The 23,609-nt window shown below is 47.3% G+C and overlaps 1 protein-coding gene across 1 annotated transcript in view; it reads right to left on the bottom strand.

Annotated features, from left to right (window-relative positions):
- The window catches only part of LOC109909503 (rho guanine nucleotide exchange factor 17-like), a 108,283-nt gene that overhangs the window by 7,236 nt on the left and 77,438 nt on the right, over positions 1-23,609 (bottom strand). The window contains exons 4-19 of the mRNA XM_031795392.1: positions 16,732-16,848; positions 12,485-12,577; positions 10,849-11,034; positions 7,349-7,399; positions 6,810-6,919; positions 5,353-5,438; positions 5,127-5,245; positions 4,094-4,301; positions 3,890-3,963; positions 3,403-3,590; positions 2,915-3,159; positions 2,503-2,770; positions 2,301-2,387; positions 1,971-2,187; positions 700-874; positions 73-348 (exon numbers count right to left, since the gene is read on the bottom strand). Of these exons, the coding sequence (XP_031651252.1) occupies positions 73-348; positions 700-874; positions 1,971-2,187; positions 2,301-2,387; positions 2,503-2,770; positions 2,915-3,159; positions 3,403-3,590; positions 3,890-3,963; positions 4,094-4,301; positions 5,127-5,245; positions 5,353-5,438; positions 6,810-6,919; positions 7,349-7,399; positions 10,849-11,034; positions 12,485-12,577; positions 16,732-16,848 (2,500 nt within the window). The remainder of the gene's footprint in view (positions 1-72; positions 349-699; positions 875-1,970; positions 2,188-2,300; positions 2,388-2,502; positions 2,771-2,914; positions 3,160-3,402; positions 3,591-3,889; positions 3,964-4,093; positions 4,302-5,126; positions 5,246-5,352; positions 5,439-6,809; positions 6,920-7,348; positions 7,400-10,848; positions 11,035-12,484; positions 12,578-16,731; positions 16,849-23,609) is intronic.

Raw genomic sequence — 23,609 nt, 5'->3', positions numbered from 1 at the left:
GAAGTAACCCTTTAAACATTGTATAGCAAATATGTTTGGAAGCAGAAATGGTGCGTGGAGTGACGTGGTTACCTGTGGTATCGGCGGGCAGGGGGAAGTTGACATCGAAGCCTTCAGGTAGTTCTATGGAGGTGAGGAACCTAACATGGCCAGTGTGTCCATGAGCGGAGCCCATGGGGGTCAGAGGTGACCGCAGCGTCCCTGACACAGTCCCAGAGCTGACGGCTGGGATAGACAGGGTCAGGACCACCCCTGCACTGGTCCCGATCCACAGCAGGTCCTTACAGGCCAGGAGAGCTGTGATCCTCAGACACGCTGCCTTGTGTTGCCGGATGATCGCATCTGAACCTGGGGAGGGGATGAGAATGGCAGAGAGGTTAAGGTGAGAGTGAGAGGAAGGCCAGAGAGAGGGAGAGGAAGGCCAGAGAGAGTGAGAGAAGGCCAGAGAGAGGGAGAGGAAGGCCAGAGAGAGGGAGAGGAAGGCCAGAGAGAGGGAGAGGAAGGCCAGAGAGAGGGAGAGGAAGGCCAGAGAGAGAAGAGAACAAGCATTTTATTTAGAACTGGAGCTGCCATCTACTGGTTAAGAGGTGTAATGCGCTGACTCTGAATGTGTGTGTGTGTGTGTGCGCAGTGAACATCTACGATGTTTTGGGGACTTATGGTGTGTGCGTACGCGTGTGTATGTGTGCTCTGTGTTACCTGCAAGCATCTTGTGCACGGCGGGAGCCACGTCCACCTCCGTCAGGCTGTCCCAGGTCTGGGCGTGGTAAAGTCTGATCTGGGCACTACCCTGGAGCGCCAGCCACACCCCCTGGCCGTAGCTCACCATGCAGGTAACACACCTACTGCTGTCTGTGCCCACCTGGAACCAGTGCTGCAGGGGAGAGAGAGAGGTTACAATCACCCAGATATCCATTTCATCCATCCATCCATCGTTCCATCCATCCATCGTTCCATCCATCCATCGTTCCATCCATCCATCCATCGTTCCATCCATCGTTCCATCCATCCATCGTTCCATCCATCCATCATTCCATCCATCCATCCATCGCTCCATCCATCCACCCATCGTTCCATCCATCCATCGTTCCATCCATCCATCGTTCCATCCATCCATCGTTCCATCCATCCATCGTTCCTTCCATCCATCCATCGTTCCATCCATCCATCCATCGTTCCATCCATCCATCCATCGTTCCATCCATCTATCGTTCCATCGTTCCATCCATCGTTCCATCCATCCATCATTCCATCCATCCATCCATCCATCCATCCATCGTTCCATCCATCCATCGTTCCATCCATCCATCGTTCCATCCATCCATCGTTCCATCCATCCATCGTTCCTTCCATCCATCCATCGTTCCATCCATCCATCCATCGTTCCATCCATCCATCCATCGTTCCATCCATCTATCGTTCCATCGTTCCATCCATCGTTCCATCCATCCATCCATCGTTCCATCCATCCATCCATCGTTCCATCCATCTATCGTTCCATCGTTCCATCCATCGTTCCATCCATCCATCATTCCATCCATCCATCCATCCATCCATCCATCCATCCATCCATCCATCCATCCATCCATCCATCGTTCCATCCATCGTTCCATCCATCGTTCCATCCATCCATCCATCGTTCCATCCATCCATCATTCCATCCATCCATCCATCCATCGTTCCATCCATCCATCGTTCCTTCCATCCATCGATCCATCCATCCATCCATCGTTCCTTCCATCCATCCATCCATCCATCCATCCATCCATCCATCCTTCCATCCATCCATCCATCCATTGTTCCATCCATCCATCATTCCTTCCATCCATCCATCCTTCCATCCATCCATCCATCCTTCCATCCATCCATCCATCCATCCATCCATCCATCCTTCCATCCATCCTTCCATCCATCCATCCTTCCATCCTTCCATCCTTCCATCTTGTGACTGGACCGTAATGTAACCATACCTCTTGCACCAGTGTGGTTGTGTTGATGATGAGAACGCGGTTCTGTGAACCACACCACAGCTTCCCACCGACCGGGACCATCTTAGTGACAGGACTACTGGGCGTGCCAAGACTCAACGTCTGAGATGACTGGGCGTCCCAGAAACTCCCCACCTCCCTCTGGTAGACGATCACATCTCCGTTGGCCAGGGACGCAAACACCTTGTTGTCCAGGTAGCTGAGAGAAGAGAGGAAGGAGATTGTCAGACACTGAAGTAGTAAATCACCATTTAAAAGGTAAAAGTGGTAGACTTCTCTGATGTGGGCGAACATGAAAGCAGACAGACTCACAGAATACACAGGATGGGGGCAGAATGCTGCATCTTCATGCTGTTCTTACGGTTCCGGATGTTGTCTGATGACTGGTACACATGGATACTGACAGAGAGAGTTCAAAACACGGAGTTAGAATTTCAACGTGTGTTTGTGTGCGTTTCTGTACGTGTCGGTGTGTATTTGCGTGTGTTTGTATTTGTGTGTGTTGTGTGTTTACCATCCGTCCTCTGTGCCCAGCCACACAGAGCTCTGGTAAGCCTCCGGGTCAATGCTGAGCAGATCCTCCAGACTGGCTCTAGTGAAGGATCCCCGGGAGGAGCGGCGCATCGCTCTCCCGTCCATGGGGCTCTCGCTGTGGGGTCGACCTATTCCACCCACCCCTGGCCTGCCTGGAGCTCCATAAGAACTGGCCACGGGGTAGTCCTGCTCCTCCTCACTACTGGTGGTCTCTGTAGCCATGTCCTTAGAACCAGACCCCTCCTCATCTAGGACAGAGGGACAAAGGATGGTCAGGGTGTTGAAGTCGGTGAAAACTTGTTCCCCGAGCTGGATGAATGGATGGCTTGGGGTTTTATGTGAATGTGTGTGTGTGTGTGTGTGTGTGTGTGTGTATGTGAGAGAGTACTCACTGCCATAGCTGGATGACACAGTAGAGTGACTGGCTTGGCTCTGCAGTGTAGAGGAGGGGCTAGGAGAATCTTCATCGTCCGTGTCATCACTATCAAATGGAACTAACTCTGGCCCAGCCCCTGAAGGGGGCTCGGTCAGCTCCAGCGACGAATGAGAGATGGAGATGTGTAGCTGCTGCTGCCGGGATGGGGTGGAGTCAACAGCTACAGGGGGAGGGGCTGGGGAGTGCTCCACTCCACGTTCCCTAGGAGACACAGGATGCAGGACACTGATTTCTTAGAAGTCAGTAATGCTAGCTAAGCATTGCAGGACATCAACAGTAAAGACTGATATGTGTGTGTTTGTACACTATGCTCTTTGTACCAACCTCCCCTTGAGTCCAGGGACTGATACGTGTGTGTTTGTACACTATGCTCTGTGTACCAACCTCTCCTTGAGTCCAGGGACTGATACGTGTGTGTTTGTACACTATGCTCTGTGTACCAACCTCCCCTTGAGTCCAGGGACCGCGGCGATACAGATGATCCTAGCAGAGCAGACAGCGATACAGGCCTCTACAGTGGGCTGGTCTCTGATGTTGAGCAGACACACCTGGCCCACGTAACCATCACTGTTACACACCCACACCTCACTGCTGCTCTCTGGACAACTGTGGCTGGGGGAGGCACAGGAGAACTGGGGAGGGAGGATAGGAGGAAAAGGACTATGAATACTGAAGTTGGTGTTTTCTCCATCAAGTTGTGCCATAGTCAGAATGGCCTGGTAACCACGTCACACAACCAGGGTTGGGCTCAATTAAACTAAAATGACAATTCAATAACTGAAAAAAGGGCATTTATTTTCAAAAAGTAGAAGCAATTTTATTTATTTTTTCTTCAGAATGTTAAATTCAAATCACTTCCTGAATTTGTTGCCTTCAAATCTAATTGAGCCCAACCCTGCACACCATCAGGACAGGCTGGTGTCTCTCTTACCTGCATCCCACTACGAGTCTTCATAATGGGGATAGCCTTCAGGAACTCTGGGTCCCACTGGTCCTTATTCATTGCTGCACACATAGGACAAAGGAAGGGCGAGATAGAGGTTATTTACCTACTGTTTACTCTCAAGGGAAAGGCTCTAGTGAACAATCCCTTTTAATACCATGATAAATAACATGAACATGTGTTTTCTCGTACCCAGTTTCTTCTTGGCATCTTCGAAGGCCTGTTGGAAGTTGCTGCGTGTGTCTGGGGAGCTGAACTCGAAGACGAAGCTGGTTTCTGCCGAGGCCGTGGTCAGCTCCAGCTTGGTGGGCAGGAAGCTCATACTGAAGGCTAGAGACTGTTTCTCTGCAAGCTCCCTGTGGACCGACGCCATCAGGTCCTTTATCACATCATCCAGAGACTGAGGGGAGACAAAGGTTTGTTAACGGAGGTGTGTATGAGACTGTTTCTCAGAGAGAGAGGAGAGAGAGGTTTGTTAACGGAGGTGTGTATGAGACTGTTTCTCAGAGAGAGAGGAGAGAGAGGTTTGGTAACGGAGGTATGTATGAGACTGTCTCAGAGAGAGAGGAGAGAGAGGTTTGGTAACAGAGGTGTGTATGAGACTGTTTCTCAGAGAGAGAGGAGAGAGAGGTTTGGTAACGGAGGTGTGTATGAGACTGCTTCTCAGAGAGAGAGGAGAGAGAGAGAGAGGTTTGGTAACGGAGGTGTGTATGAGACTGTTTCTCAGAGAGAGAGGAGAGAGAGAGAGAGGTTTTGTTAACGGAGGTGTGTATGAGACTGTTTCTCAGAGAGAGAGGAGAGAGAGGTTTGGTAACGGAGATGTGTATGAGACTGTCTCAGAGAGAGAGGAGAGAGAGGTTTGGTAACGGAGGTGTGTATGAGACTGTCTCAGAGAGAGAGGAGAGAGAGGTTTGGTAACAGAGGTGTGTATGAGACTTTCTCAGAGAGAGAGGAGAGAGAGGTTTTGTAACGGAGGTGTGTATGAGACTGTCTCAGAGAGAGAGGAGAGAGAGGTTTGGTAACGGAGGTCTGTATGAGACTGTTTCCCTGAGAGAGAGAGAGAGAGAGAGAGAGAGAGGTTTTTTAACTTTTAACTTCCCTGAGAAGGAGAGAGAGGTGTGTGCGTGGGGGAGAGGGACAAATGTAATTGTGTATGAGATCTGTTAGACGACTATGAGATGAGTGCATGTGTGTGTGTGTGTGTGTGTGTGTGTGTGTGTGTTACCTGGTGAGGGAAGCTGAGAGTCTCTGATAGTTTGCTGATCTGTCCCAGTGTACTCAGGTCCTCGTCCAGTCGACCAATCATCTTCTGGATGGTCTCTTTGTTGGTTGCCTGGGAGGGGTCTAACATACAGGAAAAGAGATGATGACATTTGACCTCTGATACTACAGATCCCACATATAACCTACACACATAACCTACACATCCCATGAGCCTTCAGGAGTCTTACTTTTCACCATCTCCACGTCCTCTAGGGGAAGTTTCCACAGGAATTTATATTTACTGGAAGTGTCGATCACACTGGCAACAGAGTACCTGGAAGAGGGGGAGACAGAAAGACGAGAGGACAGGGAGAGAGATAGTTAGTTATTTCTGTCTACGATGCAATGTGTTTCAGGCAACACCAGGGGGCAGCAAATCTCCTTTTATTTAACACTGCAAATGATGGGGTGAACCCATAGAGAATGATAGAGGCCTCTAGTGGCCAAAAGGCCATATAAGTATGAGCAGCGCCATTGAGGGCTTCAACAAATGTAGTCAACTGGGTGGGGCTTCCGACTTCATTGACTGATCGTTCGAGTCCATCCGGCTCATCAGGAGGGCTCAGCCAAATAGTGAAGAAGTAAATGGACTACTTCAAAATGAAGATAGCCTCAATGGCGCTGCCCATGCGGTCAAATACACTATAATGGCACAGATACAAAGTCCTCTAACTATCTCTATGGGTGAACCAAGGGACCAGGATTCCTGTCTGGAAGCATGGTTTGGACTACTGCTACAGTCTTGCAGTTTCATTTCCATAGACGGACCCATAAAGAAGTCAGACTTCAAATATCCCCCCCCCCCCCCCATCACTCACACCCAAAGATATTAACATTTTATATTCATCCAAATGTCTGGCATGTTTTTGGATGACGTGATGACACTGCTCCCTGTGCACACCGAGTGCTAGTACGAAGTCGGGCCGTGTAAACCAACCAGGATATAGACGGTCCATGAATCGACGGATGCGAACGCGAGTAGATTAGTTGAAAAACAAAAGTCGCACATCTTGGACCCAGTGTCTAGATCTTTGATATGTCAATGTGGTGAAAGTTAAGGGTTAAGGGCATAACGTTGCCAACTCAGATCCTAATATAAAGTCTTTGAATAGCTCGCGTGTTGCCTTACTCAGTCCCTAATAGGGACTTCTCAGGAAGGTTGTTAGTGAGTGGAATGGAACAAATACAAGATGGACTGATCTGTCTGTTTCCATTCTACATTGTGATTCAGAAGCTCAAGCAGCTGCATTGCAGGTGTGTGTGTGTAAGTATTGGTGTGTATATGAGTGTGTATGTGAGTGTGTATGTGAGTGTATGTGAGTGTGTGTGAGTGTATGTGTGTATATGAGTGTGTATGTGAGTGTATGTGTGTATGTGAGTATGTGTGTGTATGTGTGTGTTTGTGAGTGAGTGAGTGTGTATGTGAGTGTGTGTATGTGTGTATGTGAGTGCGTATGTGAGTGTGTGTATGTGTGTATGTGAGTGCGTATGTGAGTGTGTGTGTGTATGTGAGTGTGTATGTGAGTGTGTGAGTGTGTATGTAAGTGTGTGTGTGTGTGTGTGTAAGTTTGTCTGTGAGTGTGTGTGTATGTGAGTGTGTATGTGTGTGTGTGTGTGTGTGTGTGTGTGTTTGTGTATGTCTCACAGGCTCATGGAGCTGCGTCTCAGGGATCCAGACTTCCTCTTGAGGGTGGTGCAGATGAGCAGATCACTGAAGAGGAAGAGAGAGCGGTCCTTCTTACCCCCCACGGTCTTCTGCAGAGACAGAGACAGAGACAGAGACAGAGACAGAGACAGAGACAGACAGACAGACAGACAGACAGACAGACAGACAGACAGACAGACAGACAGACAGACAGACAGACAGACAGACAGACAGACAGACAGACAGACAGACAGACAGACAGACAGACAGACAGACAGACAGACAGACAGACAGACAGACAGACAGACAGACAGACAGACAGACAGACAGTGAGAGAGTGAGAGAGACAGCGACAGAGAGAAACACAGTCCTATCCTTCTCATCCGTTATCTAGATTGTAGATTGATATCTGACAGAGGGCAGTCCCTCAGCAGAGCAGTCCCTCAGCAGAGCATCTATGGTCCCTGCTGTCAGACTCTATCCAGAAGAGCATCATAATAGCACACTGTCAATCTACTGTCCTAGTGTCTCAGACTCACCGCCTCCATCACCATCTCCTGTCTCAGGAACTTCCTCATTGGGTTAAGGATCTGTCACACAGAGAGAGAGCGAGAGAGAGCGAGAGACAGAGAGAGAGAGAGAGAGACAGAGAGACAGAGAGACAGAGAGAGACAGAGAGAGAGAGAGAGAGAGAGAGAGACAGAGAGACAGAGACAGAGAGACAGAGAGAGAGACAGAGAGACAGAGAGACAGAGAGAGAGACAGAGACAGAGAGACAGAGACAGAGAGACAGAGAGAGAGACAGAGAGAGAGACAGAGAGACAGAGAGACAGAGAGACAGAGAGACAGAGAGACAGAGAGAGAGAGAGAGACAGAGAGACAGAGAGAGAGAGAGAGAGAGAGAGAGAGAGAGACAGAGAGAGAGAGAGAGAGAGACAGAGAGACAGAGACAGAGAGACAGAGAGAGAGACAGAGAGACAGAGAGACAGAGAGACAGAGAGAGAGACAGAGAGAGAGACAGAGACAGAGAGACAGAGAGAGAGACAGAGAGACAGAGAGAGAGACAGAGAGACAGAGAGACAGAGAGAGAGACAATAATCTATACACTGCTCAATATATCTATATTCTGTTTTTAAATGAAATGTTTTAAATATATATATATATTCAGATTTTAAATAAAAATGTAATGTTTTAAATATAATATATATATAATCTATACACTGCTCAAACAAATAAAGGGAACACTAAAATAACACATCCTAGATCTGAATGAATGAAATATTCTGATTAAATACTTTTTTCTTTACATAGTTGAATGTGCTGACAACAAAATCACACAAAAATGATCAATGGAAATCAAATGTATCAACCCATGGAGGTCTGGATTTGGAGTCACACTCAAAATTAAAGTGGAAAACCACACTACAGGCTGATCCAACTTTGATGTGATGTCCTTAAAACAAGTCAAAATGAGGCTCAGTAGTGTGTGTGGCCTCCACGTGCCTGTATGACCTCCCTACTAGGCGTGGGCATGCTCCTGATGAGGTGGAGGATGGTCTCCTGAGGGATCTCCTTCCAGACCTGGACTAAAGCATCCGCCAACTGCTGGACAGTCTGTGGTGCAACGTGGCGTTGGTGGATGGAGTGAGACATGATGTCCCAGATGTGCTCAATTGGATTCAGGTCTGGGGAACGGACGGGCCAGTCCATAGCATCAATGCCTTCCTCTTGCAGGAACTGCTGACACACTCCAGCCACATGAGGTCTAGCATTGTCTTGCAGTAGGAGGAACCCAGGGCCAACCGCACTCCTGGAACACAGGAGTGATGGTTGCTGATAATGGGCCTATGTAGCAGCATATGGTCTCACAAGGGGTCTGAGGATCTCATCTCGGTACCTAATGGCAGTCAGGCTACCTCTGGCGAGCACATGGAGGGCTGTGCGGCCCCCCAAAGAAATGCCACCCCACACCATGACTGACCCACCGCCAAACCGGTCATGCTGGAGGATGTTGCAGGCAGCAGAACGTTCTCCACGGCGTCTCCAGACTGTCACATGTGCTCAGTGTGAACCTGCTTTCATCTGTGAAGAGCACAGGGAGCCAGTGGCGAATTGGCCAATCTTGGTGTTCTCTGGCAAATGCCAAACATCCTGCACAGTGTTGGGCTGTAAGCACAACCCCCACCTGTGGATGTCGGGCCCTCATACCACCCTCATGGAGTCTGTTTCTGACCGTTTGAGCAGACACATGCACATTTGTGGCCTGCTGGAGATCATTTTGCATGGCTCTGGCAGTGCTCCTCCTTGCACAAAGGCGGAGGTAGCGGTCCTGCTGCTGGGTGGTTGCCATCCTACGGCCTCCTCCACGTCTCCTGATGTACTGGCCTGTCTCCTGGTAGCGCCTCCATAATCTGGACACTACGCTGACAGACACAGCAAACCTTCATGCCACATCTCGCATTGATGTGCCATCCTGGATGAGCTGCACTACCTGAGCAACTTGTGTGGGTTGTAGACTCCGGCTCATGCTACCACTAGAGTGAAAGCACCGCCAGCATTCAAAAGTGACCAAAACATCAGCCAGGAAGCATAGGAACTGAGAAGTGGTCTGTGGTCACCACGTGCAGAACCACTCCTTTATTGGGGGTGTCTTGCTAATTGCCTATAATTTCCACCTGTTGTCTATTCCATTTGCACAACAGCATGTTTAATGTATTGTCAATCTAATGTGAAGAAATTTCACCCCATGCTTCCTGAAGCACCTCCCACAAGTTGGATTGGCTTGATGAGCACCTCTTATGTACCATACGGTCAAGCTGCAGCTCAATAGGGTTGAGATCTGGTGACTGTGCTGGCCACTCCATTACAGACAGAATACCAGCTGACTGCTTCTTCCCTAAATAGTTCTTGCATAGTTTGGAGCTGTGCTTTGGGTCATTGTCCTGTTGTAGGAGGAAATTGGTGCCAATTAAGCGCCGTCCACAGGATATGGCATAGCGTTGCAAAATGGAGTGATAGCCTTCCTTCTCCCTGAACAAATCTCCCACTTTACCACCACCAAAGCACCCCAGACCATCACATTGCCTCCACCATACTTGACAGATCGCGTCAAGCACTCCTCCAGCATCTTTTCATTTTTTCTGCATCTCACGAATGTTCTTCTTTGTGATCCGAACACCTCAAACTTAGATTTGTCTGTCCATCTTCCTGTCCAGTGTCTGTGTTCTGTTGCCCATCTTAATCTTTTCTTTTTATTGGTCAGTCTGAGATATGGCTTTTTCTTTGCAACTCTGCCTAGAAGGCCAGCATCCCGGAGACGCCTCCTCACTGTTGACATTGAGACTGGTGTTTTGCAGGTAATATTTAATGAAGCTGCCAGTTGAGGACTTGTGAGGCGTCTGTTTCTCAAACTAGACACTAATGTACTTGTCCGCTTGCGCAGTTGTGCACCGGGGCCTCCCACTCCTCTTTCTATTCTGGTTAGAGCCAGTTTGATCTGTCCTGTGAAGGGAGTAGTACACAGCGTTGTACAAGATCTTGGCAATTTCTCGCATTGAATGGCCTTCATTTCTCAAAACAAGAATAGACTGACAAGTTTCAGAAGAAAGTTAATTGTTTCTGGTCATTTTGAGCCTGTAATCGAACCCACAAATGCTGATTCTCCAGATACTCAACTAGTCTAATGAAGGACAGTTTTATTGCTTCTTTAATCAGAACAACAGTTCTCAGCTGTGCTAACATAATTGCAAAAGGGTTTTCTAATGATCAATTAGGCTTTTAAAATTATAAACTTGGATTAGCTAACACAACGTGCCATTGGAACACAGGAGTGATGGTTGCTGATAATGGGCCTATGTAGATATTCCCTGAATTAAATATGCCGTTTCCAGCAACAAGTCATTTACAATATTAACAATGTCTCTGATAAATTTTATGTTATTTTAATGTAAAAAAAAAAGAAAGTATTTTCTTTCAAAAACAAGGACATTTCTAAGTGACCCTAAACTTTTGAACGGTAGTGTGCGTGTGAGTGTCCTACATCTCTGACGTGTTCCACTCCCTCGATGTGGGCTTCTATCTCCTGCATGACGCGTGTCTCTCTCTCCACCTCCTCCGCAGAGCGACGCCCCTTATTGATCTTCTCAGCCAATCGCTTGATGTCTCTCTGGGCGTCCAATAGCAACGGGTGGTCTGGATGTTCCTCAGGAGTGTGCTTCAACAGATCCTAGAGAACAGGGACACCACATTTTACTACCAAGTAAAAGGAAGCACCACCTGTAAGAGAATACGCCTTCATATACAGTGGGGCAAAAAAGTATTTAGTCAGCCACCAATTGTGCAAGTTCTCCCACTTAAAAAGATGAGAGAGGCCTGTAATTTTCATCATAGGTACACTTCAACTATGACAGACAAGATGAGGAAAAAAAATCCTGAAAATCACATTGTAGGATTTTTTATGAATTTATTTGCAAATTATATTGGAACATAAAATGACTAAATACTTTTTTGCCCCACTAAATACAAGCTTATTTTCATCTTTCATACGCAGGCCTTCAACACTAAATACAAGCTTATTTTCATCTTTCATACGCAGGCCTTCAACACTAAATACAAGCTTATTTTCATCTTTCATACGCAGGCCTTCAACACTAAATACAAGCTTATTTTCATCTTTCATACGCAGGCCTTCAACACTAAATACAAGCTTATTTTCATCTTTCATACGCAGGCGTTCAACACTAAATACAAGCTTATTTTCATCTTTCATACGCAGGCCTTCAACACTAAATACAAGCTTATTTTCATCTTTCATACGCAGGCCTTCAACACTAAATACAAGCTTATTTTCATCTTTCATACGCAGGCCTTCAACACTAAATACAAGCTTATTTTCATCTTTCATACGCAGGCCTTCAACACTAAATACAAGCTTATTTTCATCTTTCATACGCAGGCCTTCAACACTAAATACAAGCTTATTTTCATCTTTCATACGCAGGCCTTCAACACTAAATACAAGCTTATTTTCATCTTTCATACGCAGGCCTTCAACACTAAATACAAGCTTATTTTCATCTTTCATACGCAGGCCTTCAACACTAAATACAAGCTTATTTTCATCTTTCATACGCAGGCCTTCAACACTAAATACAAGCTTATTTTCATCTTTCATACGCAGGCCTTCAACACTAAATACAAGCTTATTTTCATCTTTCATACGCAAGCCTTCAACACTAAATACAAGCTTATTTTCATCTTTCATATGCAGGACTTCAACACTAAATACAAGCTTATTTTCATCTTTCATACGCAGGCCTTCAACACTAAATTGGTTGACATTGTGGAAATAGCTAGGCCAGGAGAAGCCTGAGTCTTGCCTAGGATTTACCCCAGTTAGGCAGAGGGAACCATGGGGATCCTGAACATCTTGGCCATGTACTGTTATAATCTCCACCCAGCACAGCCAGAAGAGGACTGGCCACCACTCAGAGCCTGGTTCCTCTCTAGGTTTCTTCCTAGGTTCCTGCCTTTCTAGGGAGTTTTTCCTAGCCACTGTGCTTCTACATCTGCATGGGCTGGGTTTCTGTACAGCACTTTGTGACACCTGCTGATGTAAGGGCTGTATAAATACATTTGATTGATTGACTGAGTTCGGCAGAGTTGAGGGGACTCACCTTGACCAGCAGCTCATAACGGGGGATCCTCTGGACAGGCTTGATCATCAGATCACCCAGGGCCTGCTTCTCCTTGTTCTCACGCATACTGGTCTGTGTGTGTGTGTGTGTGTGTGTGTGGGGGGGGGGGGGATAAAAGAGAGACAGGGAGAACAGGACAGAGTTCTAGTCAGACATACAGTACATATGAGCCATACGGTGTGAATAATCGGTCTGGTTTCTCGACAGACACTAGATGGCGGTATGGTTCCACATTCTGATCAGTCACCCTCCTGTGACCGTCTCACTGAAGAAGACCTGTGACTTTTTAAAAGTAATCTAGTCTGGTCAAAGGTCAACTATAGAGGGGATAAAAACAACAGATGGAGAAATAGACACACACACACACACACTGAACTATACACAGACAGACATGCAGGAACACACATCCACATGTTTTGAGCTCAATGTCTCAGCTCTGCCAATCAGTAGCCATCTGACTAGTGAGGAACTGCCCCTCCCTACCTTCAGGCTATGCTCAAACACTACACCCCAACCTGAGCACTGCGTTCGGTCCCCTCTGGCCTCTTGGCCCTCCCACGCCTGATAAATTACTCAAATGTAAATGATTCCCTTCAGCAGAACCTGCCTATCACACCTGTGTGTGTGTAATCCAGAGGAACTGGGCCATACTTCTCAACCTCAAGCCAGGTGTACACTACACGACTGTGGACCCAATTAAGCTGTCCTAGACACGTTTAGAAGATCGGAGATCAAATCTATGTCGTCGCCTACTCGGGTCAGAGACGTAATCCGAGGGCTATCGATCCCGTCTTTGAGAAGTCCCAGACATCCTGACCAGATATTTTCAAACATGTTTGATTTTATCGACACAAAATCTGCAATGCCTTTGTAGTGTGAACGTGCAACGACAAGTTTTGGGAAAAGTGATCAGCGACATGTAGACTAGAGAAGGACAGGTGACTAGTACTAGAATGAATATGTAGACTAGAGAAGGACAGGTGACTAGTACTAGAATGAATATGTAGACTAGAGAAGGACAGGTGACTAGTACTAGAATGAATATGTAGACTAGAGAAGGACAGGTGGCTAGTACTAGAATGAATATGTAGACTAGAGAAAGGACAGGTGACTAGTACTAGAATGAATATGTAGACTAGAGAAGGACAGATGACTAGTACTAGAATGAATATGTAGACTAGAGAAGTACAGGTGACTAGTACTAGAATGAATATGTAGACTAGAGAAGGACAGATGACTAGTACTAGAATGAATATGTAGACTAGAGAAGGACAGGTGACTAGTACTAGAATGAATATGTAGACTAGAGAAGGACAGATGACTAGTACTAGAATGAATATGTAGACTAGAGAAGGACAGATGACTAGTACTAGAATGAATCTGTAGACTAGAGAAGGACAGATGACTAGTACTAGAATGAATATGTAGACTAGAGAAGGACAGGTGCTAGTACTAGAATGAATATGTAGACTAGAGAAGGACAGGTGACTAGTACTAGAATGAATATGTAGACTAGAGAAGGACAGATGACTAGTACTAGAATGAATATGTAGACTAGAGAAGGACAGGTGCTAGTACTAGAATGAATATGTAGACTAGAGAAGGACAGGTGACTAGTACTAGAATGAATATGTAGACTAGAGAAGGACAGGTGACTAGTACTAGAATGAATATGTAGACTAGAGAAGGACAGATGACTAGTACTAGAATGAATATGTAGACTAGAGAAGTACAGGTGACTAGTACTAGAATGAATATGTAGACTAGAGAAGGACAGATGACTAGTACTAGAATGAATATGTAGACTAGAGAAGGACAGGTGACTAGTACTAGAATTAATATGTCGACTAGAGAAGGACAGGTGGCTAGTACTAGAATGAATATGTAGACTAGAGAAGGACAGGTGGCTAGTACTAGAATGAATATGTAGACTAGAGAAGGACAGGTGACTAGTACTAGAATGAATATGTAGACTAGAGAAGGACAGATGACTAGTACTAGAATGAATATGTAGACTAGAGAAGGACAGATGACTAGTACTAGAATGAATATGTAGACTAGAGAAGGACAGGTGACTAGTACTAGAATGAATATGTAGACTAGAGAAGGACAGGTTACTAGTACTAGAATGAATATGTAGACTAGAGAAGGACAGATGATTAGTACTAGAATGAATATGTAGACTAGAGAAGGACAGGTGCTAGTACTAGAATGAATATGTAGACTAGAGAAGGACAGGTGACTAGTACTAGAATGAATATGTAGACTAGAGAAGGACCGATGACTAGTACTAGAATGAATATGTAGACTAGAGAAGGACAGGTGACTAGTACTAGACTGAATATGTAGACTAGAGAAGGACAGGTGGCTAGTACTAGAATGAATATGTAGACTAGAGAAGGACAGGTGACTAGTACTAGACTGAACATGTAGACTAGAGAAGGACAGATGACTAGTACTAGAATGAATATGTAGACTAGAGAAGGACAGGTGACTAGTACTAGACTGAACATGTAGACTAGAGAAGGACAGGACACTAGTACTAGAATGCGTTTGTACTTGCCTTTAACCAAAGCGTCAAAATTGTTACGAGCTCTGAAGTTCGCAGGCAATATTATTCAATTCAAACGGTTGGCTAGATATTTCAACACTGTATGCAAAGTGTGAATGTCTGACTGGAAACGTTTATGAGGCTGCTTTGAGCCACAGCTCGTTCTAGCTACATTAATAATCTAATCGTGTCATTGTTTTAGTGTGGTATGTAGAAACCCTCACGACCACGTGAAGAATGTTGTATTGTGTGACCTCCCGTCTGTGTCACATGGTTTAGTGTGAGCATCACTACATTGCCAAGACAACAAGCTACAGGAAAGACGGTTGTTTAATGTGAGAGGCTCAGCCATGTTAGGATTTTGAAAGTCCTGTAGTGTTCGCCCGGCATCAGGGGATGAGTGATCGAGTGTCTCTTTCTAAAGAAAACCTCCTGAGAGAACTGCCATTGGAAGAGCAACAGGGACAGGATGTGCGCACGCACACACACACACACACACACACACACACACACACACACACACACACACACACACACACACACACACACACACACACACACACACACACACACACACACGATAAAGACACAGAGACAAGTCCATGTATCACACTCATCTACACAAACACACTCATATCAACAGCAGACAGACTACCGTTCAAAAGTTTGGGGTCACTTAGAAATGCCCTAGTTTTTAAAAGCTCATTTTTTGTCCATTAAAATACATAAAATTGATCAGAAATACAGTGTATACATTGTTAATATTGTAAATTACTATTGTAGCTGGAAACGGCTGGCTGTTTTTATGGACTATCTACACAGGCATTATTAGCAACCATCACTCCTGTGTTCCAATGGCACGTTGTGTTAGCTAATCCAAGTTTATCATTTTAAAAGGCTAATTGATCATTAGAAAATCCTTTTGCAATTATCTTAGCACAGCTGAAAACTGTTGTTCTGCTTAAAGAAGCAATAAAACTGGCCTTCATTAGACTAGTTGAGTATCTGGAGCATCAGCATTTGTGGGTTCGATTACAGGCTCAAAATGGCCAGAAACAATTAACTTTCTTCTGAAACTCATCAGTCTATTCTTGTTTTGAGAAATGAAGGCTATTCCTTGCACTAAATTCCCAAGAAACTGAAGATCTCATACAACGTTGTGTACTGGACAGCACTTAATTGGAGCCAATTTCCTTGTACAACAGGACAATGACCCAAAGCACAGCTCCAAACTATGCAATAACTATTTAGGGAAGAAGCAGTCAGCTGGTATTCTGTCTGTAATGGAGTGTCCAGCACAGTCACCGGATCTCAACCCTATTGAGCTGTTGTGGGAGCAGCTTGACCGTATGGTACGTAAGAAGTGCCCATCAAGCCAATCCAATTTGTGGGAGGTGCTTCAGGAAGCATGGGGTGAAATCTCTTCAGATTACCTCAACAAATTGACAACTAGAACTCCAAAAGGTCTGCAAGGCTGTAATTGCAAGATTCTTTGACGAAAGCAAAGTTTGAAGGACACAATTATTATTGAAATAAAAATCATTATTTATAACCTTGTCAACGTCTTGACTTACGTTCCTACTCATTTTGCAACTCGTTTCATGTATTTTTTCCATGGAAAACAAGGGCATTTCTAAGTGACCCTAAACTTTTGAATGGCAGTGTACACACTCACCTCCAGGAACTTGAGGAATGCCGGCTTGGCCTCCTTTGCGATCCTCACGGCGTCTTTGGCGTTCAGAAAGTTATCGATGTATGCTGAATAAATATTAGCAAGAATCTCTTTGGAGAACTGTGTAGAAGAGAGAAAGATAGAGAGGAGAGGAGAGAGAAAGTTAACAGGCAAACTGGAGTATAAACACAGTGTAAAAGGCCCCCCCTCATACTAGGTTTGATTTGCTTCTAGCATAATCCAGCTACGTAGAGTGAGGAACTGCCTGTGCCTCGTATACTCCCTTAAAATACTTTTGCTTGAAAAACAAGAGAAAAAAAAGTGGCAATATTACTGTTTGTCCCTTTAGAGACACCGTAGCAACAACATATCCAGTATACATCACCTGAAATAGTCTGAATTAATCTGAGATAAATCAAGAAATCTGTCATTCATTTTGTCGTTTTTGCAGAGTAGGTCTTAGTTAGATATAAAATTGTGTGACTAAGACGTTTGGTGCAGTATTTCTCAAGTGAAAAAAAAAAGCAAGAAAATTAGTCATCTCTTGTTGAATGACAACAAACGCTTCATTAAAGAATCCCGTCCATAGTTTCCACTCTGACTAGGAGTAGTACTGTTGACCAATCACTGAAAAAGGGGCGTGGAAGAAAAAACAACTACCAAACACCAAAACAAACAAAAACATTTTGTCATAATATATGCGCTGACCTGTTCGAAGCATGCGACAGGCTATAAACTGACAATGAAGGAGGGTGAATCTTGCCCGGCAACAAGTGGTTGGTGAGCCTGGCTCTGGCTGGGATTGGCCAATATGGTGATACATAGGAAGCCTCCCTCCAGGCTTAAAAACCAAAGTAAAAAGGGCATGCCTCGATTGGGGGAAAGGGGGATTCCTCAATTGGGGGAAAGGGGCATTCCTCAATTGGGGTAAAGGGGCATTCCTCAATTAGGGGAAAGGGGCATTCCTCAATTGGGGGAAAGGGGCATTCCTCAATTGGGGGAAAGGGGCATTCCTCAATTGGGGGAAAGGGGCATTCCTCCGTGGGGAAAGGGGCATTCCTCAATTAGGGGAAAGGGGAATTCCTCAATTAGGGGAAAGGGGCATTCCTCCGTGGGGAAAGGGGCATTCCTCCGTGGGGAAAAGGGGCATTCCTCAATTAGGGGAAAGGGGCATTCCTCCGTGGGGAAAGGGGCATTCCTCCGTGGGGAAAGGGGCATTCCTCAATTAGGGGAAAGGGGCTTTCCTCAATTAGGGGAAAGGGGCATTCCTCAATTAGGGGAAAGGGGCATTCCTCAATTAGGGGAAAGGGGCATTCCTCCATGGGGAAAGGGGCAATCCTCCGTGGGGAAAGGGGCATTCCTCCGTGGGGAAAGGGGCATTCCTCAATTAGGAGAAGGGGGCATTCTTCAATTAGGGGAAAGGGGCATTCCTCCGTGGGGAAAGGGGCATTCCTCAATTAGGGGAAAGGGGCATTCCTCCGTGGGGAAAGGGGCATTCCTCCGTGGGGAAAGGGGCATTCCTCCGTGGGGAAAGGGGCATTCCTCCGTGGGGAAAAGGGGCATTCCTCCGTGGGGAAAGGGGCATTCCTCCGTGGGGAAAGGGGCATTCCTCCGTGGGGAAAAGGGGCATTCCTACGTGGGGAAAGGGGCATTCCTCTGTGGGGGAAAGGGGGCATTCCTCCATGGGGAAAAGGGGCATTCCTCCGTGGGGGAAAGGGGCATTCCTCCGTGGGGAAAGGGGCATTTCTCCGTGGGGAAAGGGGCATTCCTCCGTGGGGAAAGGGGCATTTCTCCGTGGGGAAAGGGGCATTCCTCCGTGGGGAAAGGGGCATTCCTCCGTGGAGAAAGGGGCATCCTCCGTGGGGAGAGAGACAAACGCACACATCCACAGGACATGTTGCACAACACGCATTATGGCATGCTCCCCACACTGACACACACTGTGACTCACTCTGACCTGCCTTTCTTCTACACAATGGAGATGAGTGAGGAGGAGAGACCGAAATGAGAGGGCGGAAAGGAAATGAAAAGAGACAGACAGAGAGAGAGAGACACAGACAGAGACAGACACAGACAGACAGAGAGAGAGACACAGACAGAGAGAGAGACACACACAGAGAGAGAGAGACACAGACAGACAGAGAGAGACACAGAGAGAGACAGACACAGACAGACAGAGAGAGACAGACAGACAGACAGACAGACAGACAGACAGACAGACAGACAGACAGACAGACAGACAGACAGACAGAGTGAGACAGACACAGACAGACAGACAGAGAGTGAGACAGACAGACAGAAAAACAGACAGACAGACAGACAGACAGACAGACAGACAGACAGACAGACAGACAGACAGACAGACAGACAGACAGACAGACAGACAGAGAGTGAGACAGACACAGACAGACAGACAGACAGAGAGTGAGACAGACAGACAGACAGACAGACAGACAGACAGACAGACAGACAGAGTGAGACAGACACAGACAGACAGACAGACAGACACAGAGTGAGACAGACACAGACAGACAGACAGAGTGAGACAGACACAGACAGACAGACACAGAGTGAGACAGACAGACAGACAGACAGACAGACAGACAGACAGACAGACAGACAGACAGACAGACAGACAGACAGACAGACAGACAGACAGACAGACAGAGTGAGACAGACACAGACAGACAGACAGAGTGAGACAGACACAGACAGACAGACAGACAGACACAGAGTGAGACAGACAGACAGACAGACAGACAGACAGACAGACAGACAGAGTGAGACAGACACAGACAGACAGACAGAGAGTGAGACAGACAGACAGAAAAACAGACAGACAGACAGACAGACAGACAGACAGACAGACAGACAGACAGACAGACAGACAGACAGACAGACAGACAGACAGACAGACAGACAGAGAGTGAGACAGACACAGACAGACAGACAGACAGAGAGTGAGACAGACAGACAGACAGACAGACAGACAGACAGACAGACAGACAGAGTGAGACAGACACAGACAGACAGACAGACAGACACAGAGTGAGACAGACACAGACAGACAGACAGAGTGAGACAGACACAGACAGACAGACACAGAGTGAGACAGACAGACAGACAGACAGACAGACAGACAGACAGACAGACAGACAGACAGACAGACAGACAGACAGACAGACAGACAGACAGACAGACAGACAGACAGAGTGAGACAGACACAGACAGACAGACAGAGTGAGACAGACACAGACAGACAGACAGACAGACACAGAGTGAGACAGACAGACAGACAGACAGACAGACAGACAGACAGACAGACAGACAGACAGACAGACAGACAGACAGACAGACAGACAGACAGACAGACAGACAGACAGACAGACAGAGATGGTTTAATGGTAACACAGAAATAGGCATTATGACCACTTGTGAAAAGAGCTACCCTCGCCATTATCCCTCTCTCCCATCATCCCTCTCTCCCATCATCCCACTCTCCCATCATCCCACTCTCCCATCATCCCACTCTCCCATCATCCCACTCTCCCATTATCCCTCTCTCCCATCATCCCTCTCTCCCATCATCCCTCTCTCCCATCATCCCTCTCTCCCATCATCCCTCTCTCCCATCATCCCACTCTCCCATCATCCCTCTCTCCCATCATCCCTCTCTCCCATCATCCCACTCTCCCATCATCCCACTCTCCCATCATCCCACTCTCCCATCATCCCTCTCTCCCATCATCCCTCTCTCCCATCATCCCTCTCTCCCATCATCCCTCTCTCCCATCATCCCTCTCTCCCATCATCCCACTCTCCCATCATCCCTCTCTCCCATTATCCCTCTCTCCCATCATCCCTCTCTCCCATCATCCCTCTCTCCCATCATCCCTCTCTCCCATCATCCCTCTCTCCCATCATCCCTCTCTCCCATCATCCCACTCTCCCATCATCCCTCTCTCCCATCATCCCACTCTCCCATCATCCCTCTCTCCCATCATCCCTCTCTCCCATCATCCCACTCTCCCATCATCCCACTCTCCCATCATCCCTCTCTCCCATCATCCCTCTCTCCCATCATCCCTCTCTCCCATCATCCCTCTCTCCCATCATCCCTCTCTCCCATCATCCCACTCTCCCATCATCCCACTCTCCCATCATCCCTCTCTCCCATCATCCCTCTCTCCCATCATCCCACTCTCCCATCATCCCTCTCTCCCATCATCTCTCTCTCCCATCATCCCTCTCTCCCATCATCCCACTCTCCCATCATCCCACTCTCCCATCATCCCACTCTCCCATCATCCCTCTCTCCCATCATCCCACTCTCCCATCATCCCTCTCTCCCATCATCCCACTCTCCATTTGTAAGGAGTGATAGCAGGATGGAGAAAGGCTGCTCTATCGTTCAAAGTGTGATAAATCAGGTGCTGTACACCGTCAGGAGGCCAGTGGCACCTTAATTGGGGAGGACAGGCTCATAGTAACGGCTGAAATGGAATGAATGGAATGGCATCGAGCACATGGTTTACAGAACAGATGGTTTCCATGTGTTTGATACCATTCCATTCACTGCCTTTCAGACGTTATTACGAGCCTGTCCTCCCCTCAGCAGTCCCCTGTGCTGTACACCTACGCAGTCACCTGTCTCCCCCCTCTCTCCATCCTGGTGACATCACCAAGAAGCTATTTTAGTTTTTTTTAAATGTCCATTTTAATTTAAAACAAATCACAGTATGGTACTTTATTGTTACCCAGAAATGATTTGATATTTAGATTAAAACAGCTACATTGGATCTTTAAGTGGCAAATGTTATAAAAAGCACAAATCTCTCCTTCATCAATCTGGAATGAACTGCTCAGACTTTCAAACACTACATCCCAAAGCTCCAGTCCACAAACACACTATATTCATAACCTAAATACACCCACTGTGGAGTCTGGACAGGTGGAACTGAACAGCATGTAAACAGAACGTCTGGAAACACAAGGCTGGCCCTAACTGGCAGGCCAACTCTCTGACACACCCTCCCTGGTTCTACAAACACAAGGCTGGCCCTAACTGGCAGGCCAACTCTCTGACACACCCTCCCTGGTTCTACAAACACAAGGCTGGCCCTAACTGGCAGGCCAACTCTCTGACACACCCTCCACTGTGGAGTCTGGACAGGTGGAACTGAACAGCATGTAAACAGAACGTCTGGAAACACAAGGCTGGCCCTAACTGGCAGGCCAACTCTCTGACACACCCTCCACTGTGGAGTCTGGACAGGTGGAACTGAACAGCATGTAAACAGAACGTCTGGAAACACAAGGCTGGCCCTAACTGGCAGGCCAACTCTCTGACACACCCTCCACTGTGGAGTCTGGACAGGTGGAACTGAACAGCATGTAAACAGAACGTCTGGAAACACAAGGCTGGCCCTAACTGGCAGGCCAACTCTCTGACACACCCTCCACTGTGGAGTCTGGACAGGTGGAACTGAACAGCATGTAAACAGAACGTCTGGAAACACAAGGCTGGCCCTAACTGGCAGGCCAACTCTCTGACACACCCTCCACTGTGGAGTCTGGACAGGTGGAACTGAACAGCATGTAAACAGAACGTCTGGAAACACAAGGCTGGCCCTAACTGGCAGGCCAACTCTCTGACACACCCTCCACTGTGGAGTCTGGACAGGTGGAACTGAACAGCATGTAAACAGAACGTCTGGAAACACAAGGCTGGCCCTAACTGGCAGGCCAACTCTCTGACACACCCTCCACTGTGGAGTCTGGACAGGTGGAACTGAACAGCATGTAAACAGAACGTCTGGAAACACAAGGCTGGCCCTAACTGGCAGGCCAACTCTCTGACACACCCTCCACTGTGGAGTCTGGACAGGTGGAACTGAACAGCATGTAAACAGAACGTCTGGAAACACAAGGCTGGCCCTAACTGGCAGGCCAACTCTCTGACACACCCTCCCTGGTTCTACAAACACAAGGCTGGCCCTAACTGGCAGGCCAACTCTCTGACACACCCTCCCTGGTTCTAGAAACACAAGGCTGGCCCTAACTGGCAGGCCAACTCTCTGACACACCCTCCCTGGTTCTACAAACACAAGGCTGGCCCTAACTGGCAGGCCAACTCTCTGACACACCCTCCCTGGTTCTACAAACACAAGGCTGGCCCTAACTGGCAGGCCAACTCTCTGACACACCCTCCCTGGTTCTACAAACACAAGGCTGGCCCTAACTGGCAGGCCAACTCTCTGACACACCCTCCCTGGTTCTACAAACACAAGGCTGGCCCTAACTGGCAGGCCAACTCTCTGACACACCCTCCCTGGTTCTACAAACACAAGGCTGGCCCTAACTGGCAGGCCAACTCTCTGACACACCCTCCACTGTGGAGTCTGGACAGGTGGAACTGAACAGCATGTAAACAGAACGTCTGGAAACACAAGGCTGGCCCTAACTGGCAGGCCAACTCTCTGACACACCCTCCACTGTGGAGTCTGGACAGGTGGAACTGAACAGCATGTAAACAGAACGTCTGGAAACACAAGGCTGGCCCTAACTGGCAGGCCAACTCTCTGACACACCCTCCCTGGTTCTACAAACACAAGGCTGGCCCTAACTGGCAGGCCAACTCTCTGACACACCCTCCCTGGTTCTAGAAACACAAGGCTGGCCCTAACTGGCAGGCCAACTCTCTGACACACCCTCCCTGGTTCTACAAACACAAGGCTGGCCCTAACTGGCAGGCCAACTCTCTGACACACCCTCCCTGGTTCTACAAACACAAGGCTGGCCCTAACTGGCAGGCCAACTCTCTGACACACCCTCCCTGGTTCTACAAACACAAGGCTGGCCCTAACTGGCAGGCCAACTCT

The sequence above is a fragment of the Oncorhynchus kisutch genome, linkage group LG18, assembly GCF_002021735.2.
Source record: "Oncorhynchus kisutch isolate 150728-3 linkage group LG18, Okis_V2, whole genome shotgun sequence".
NCBI classification, from domain to species: Eukaryota; Metazoa; Chordata; class Actinopteri; order Salmoniformes; family Salmonidae; genus Oncorhynchus; species Oncorhynchus kisutch.
Note: the sequence above shows the minus strand (reverse complement) of the source record. Positions and strands in the feature narration are given on the sequence as shown.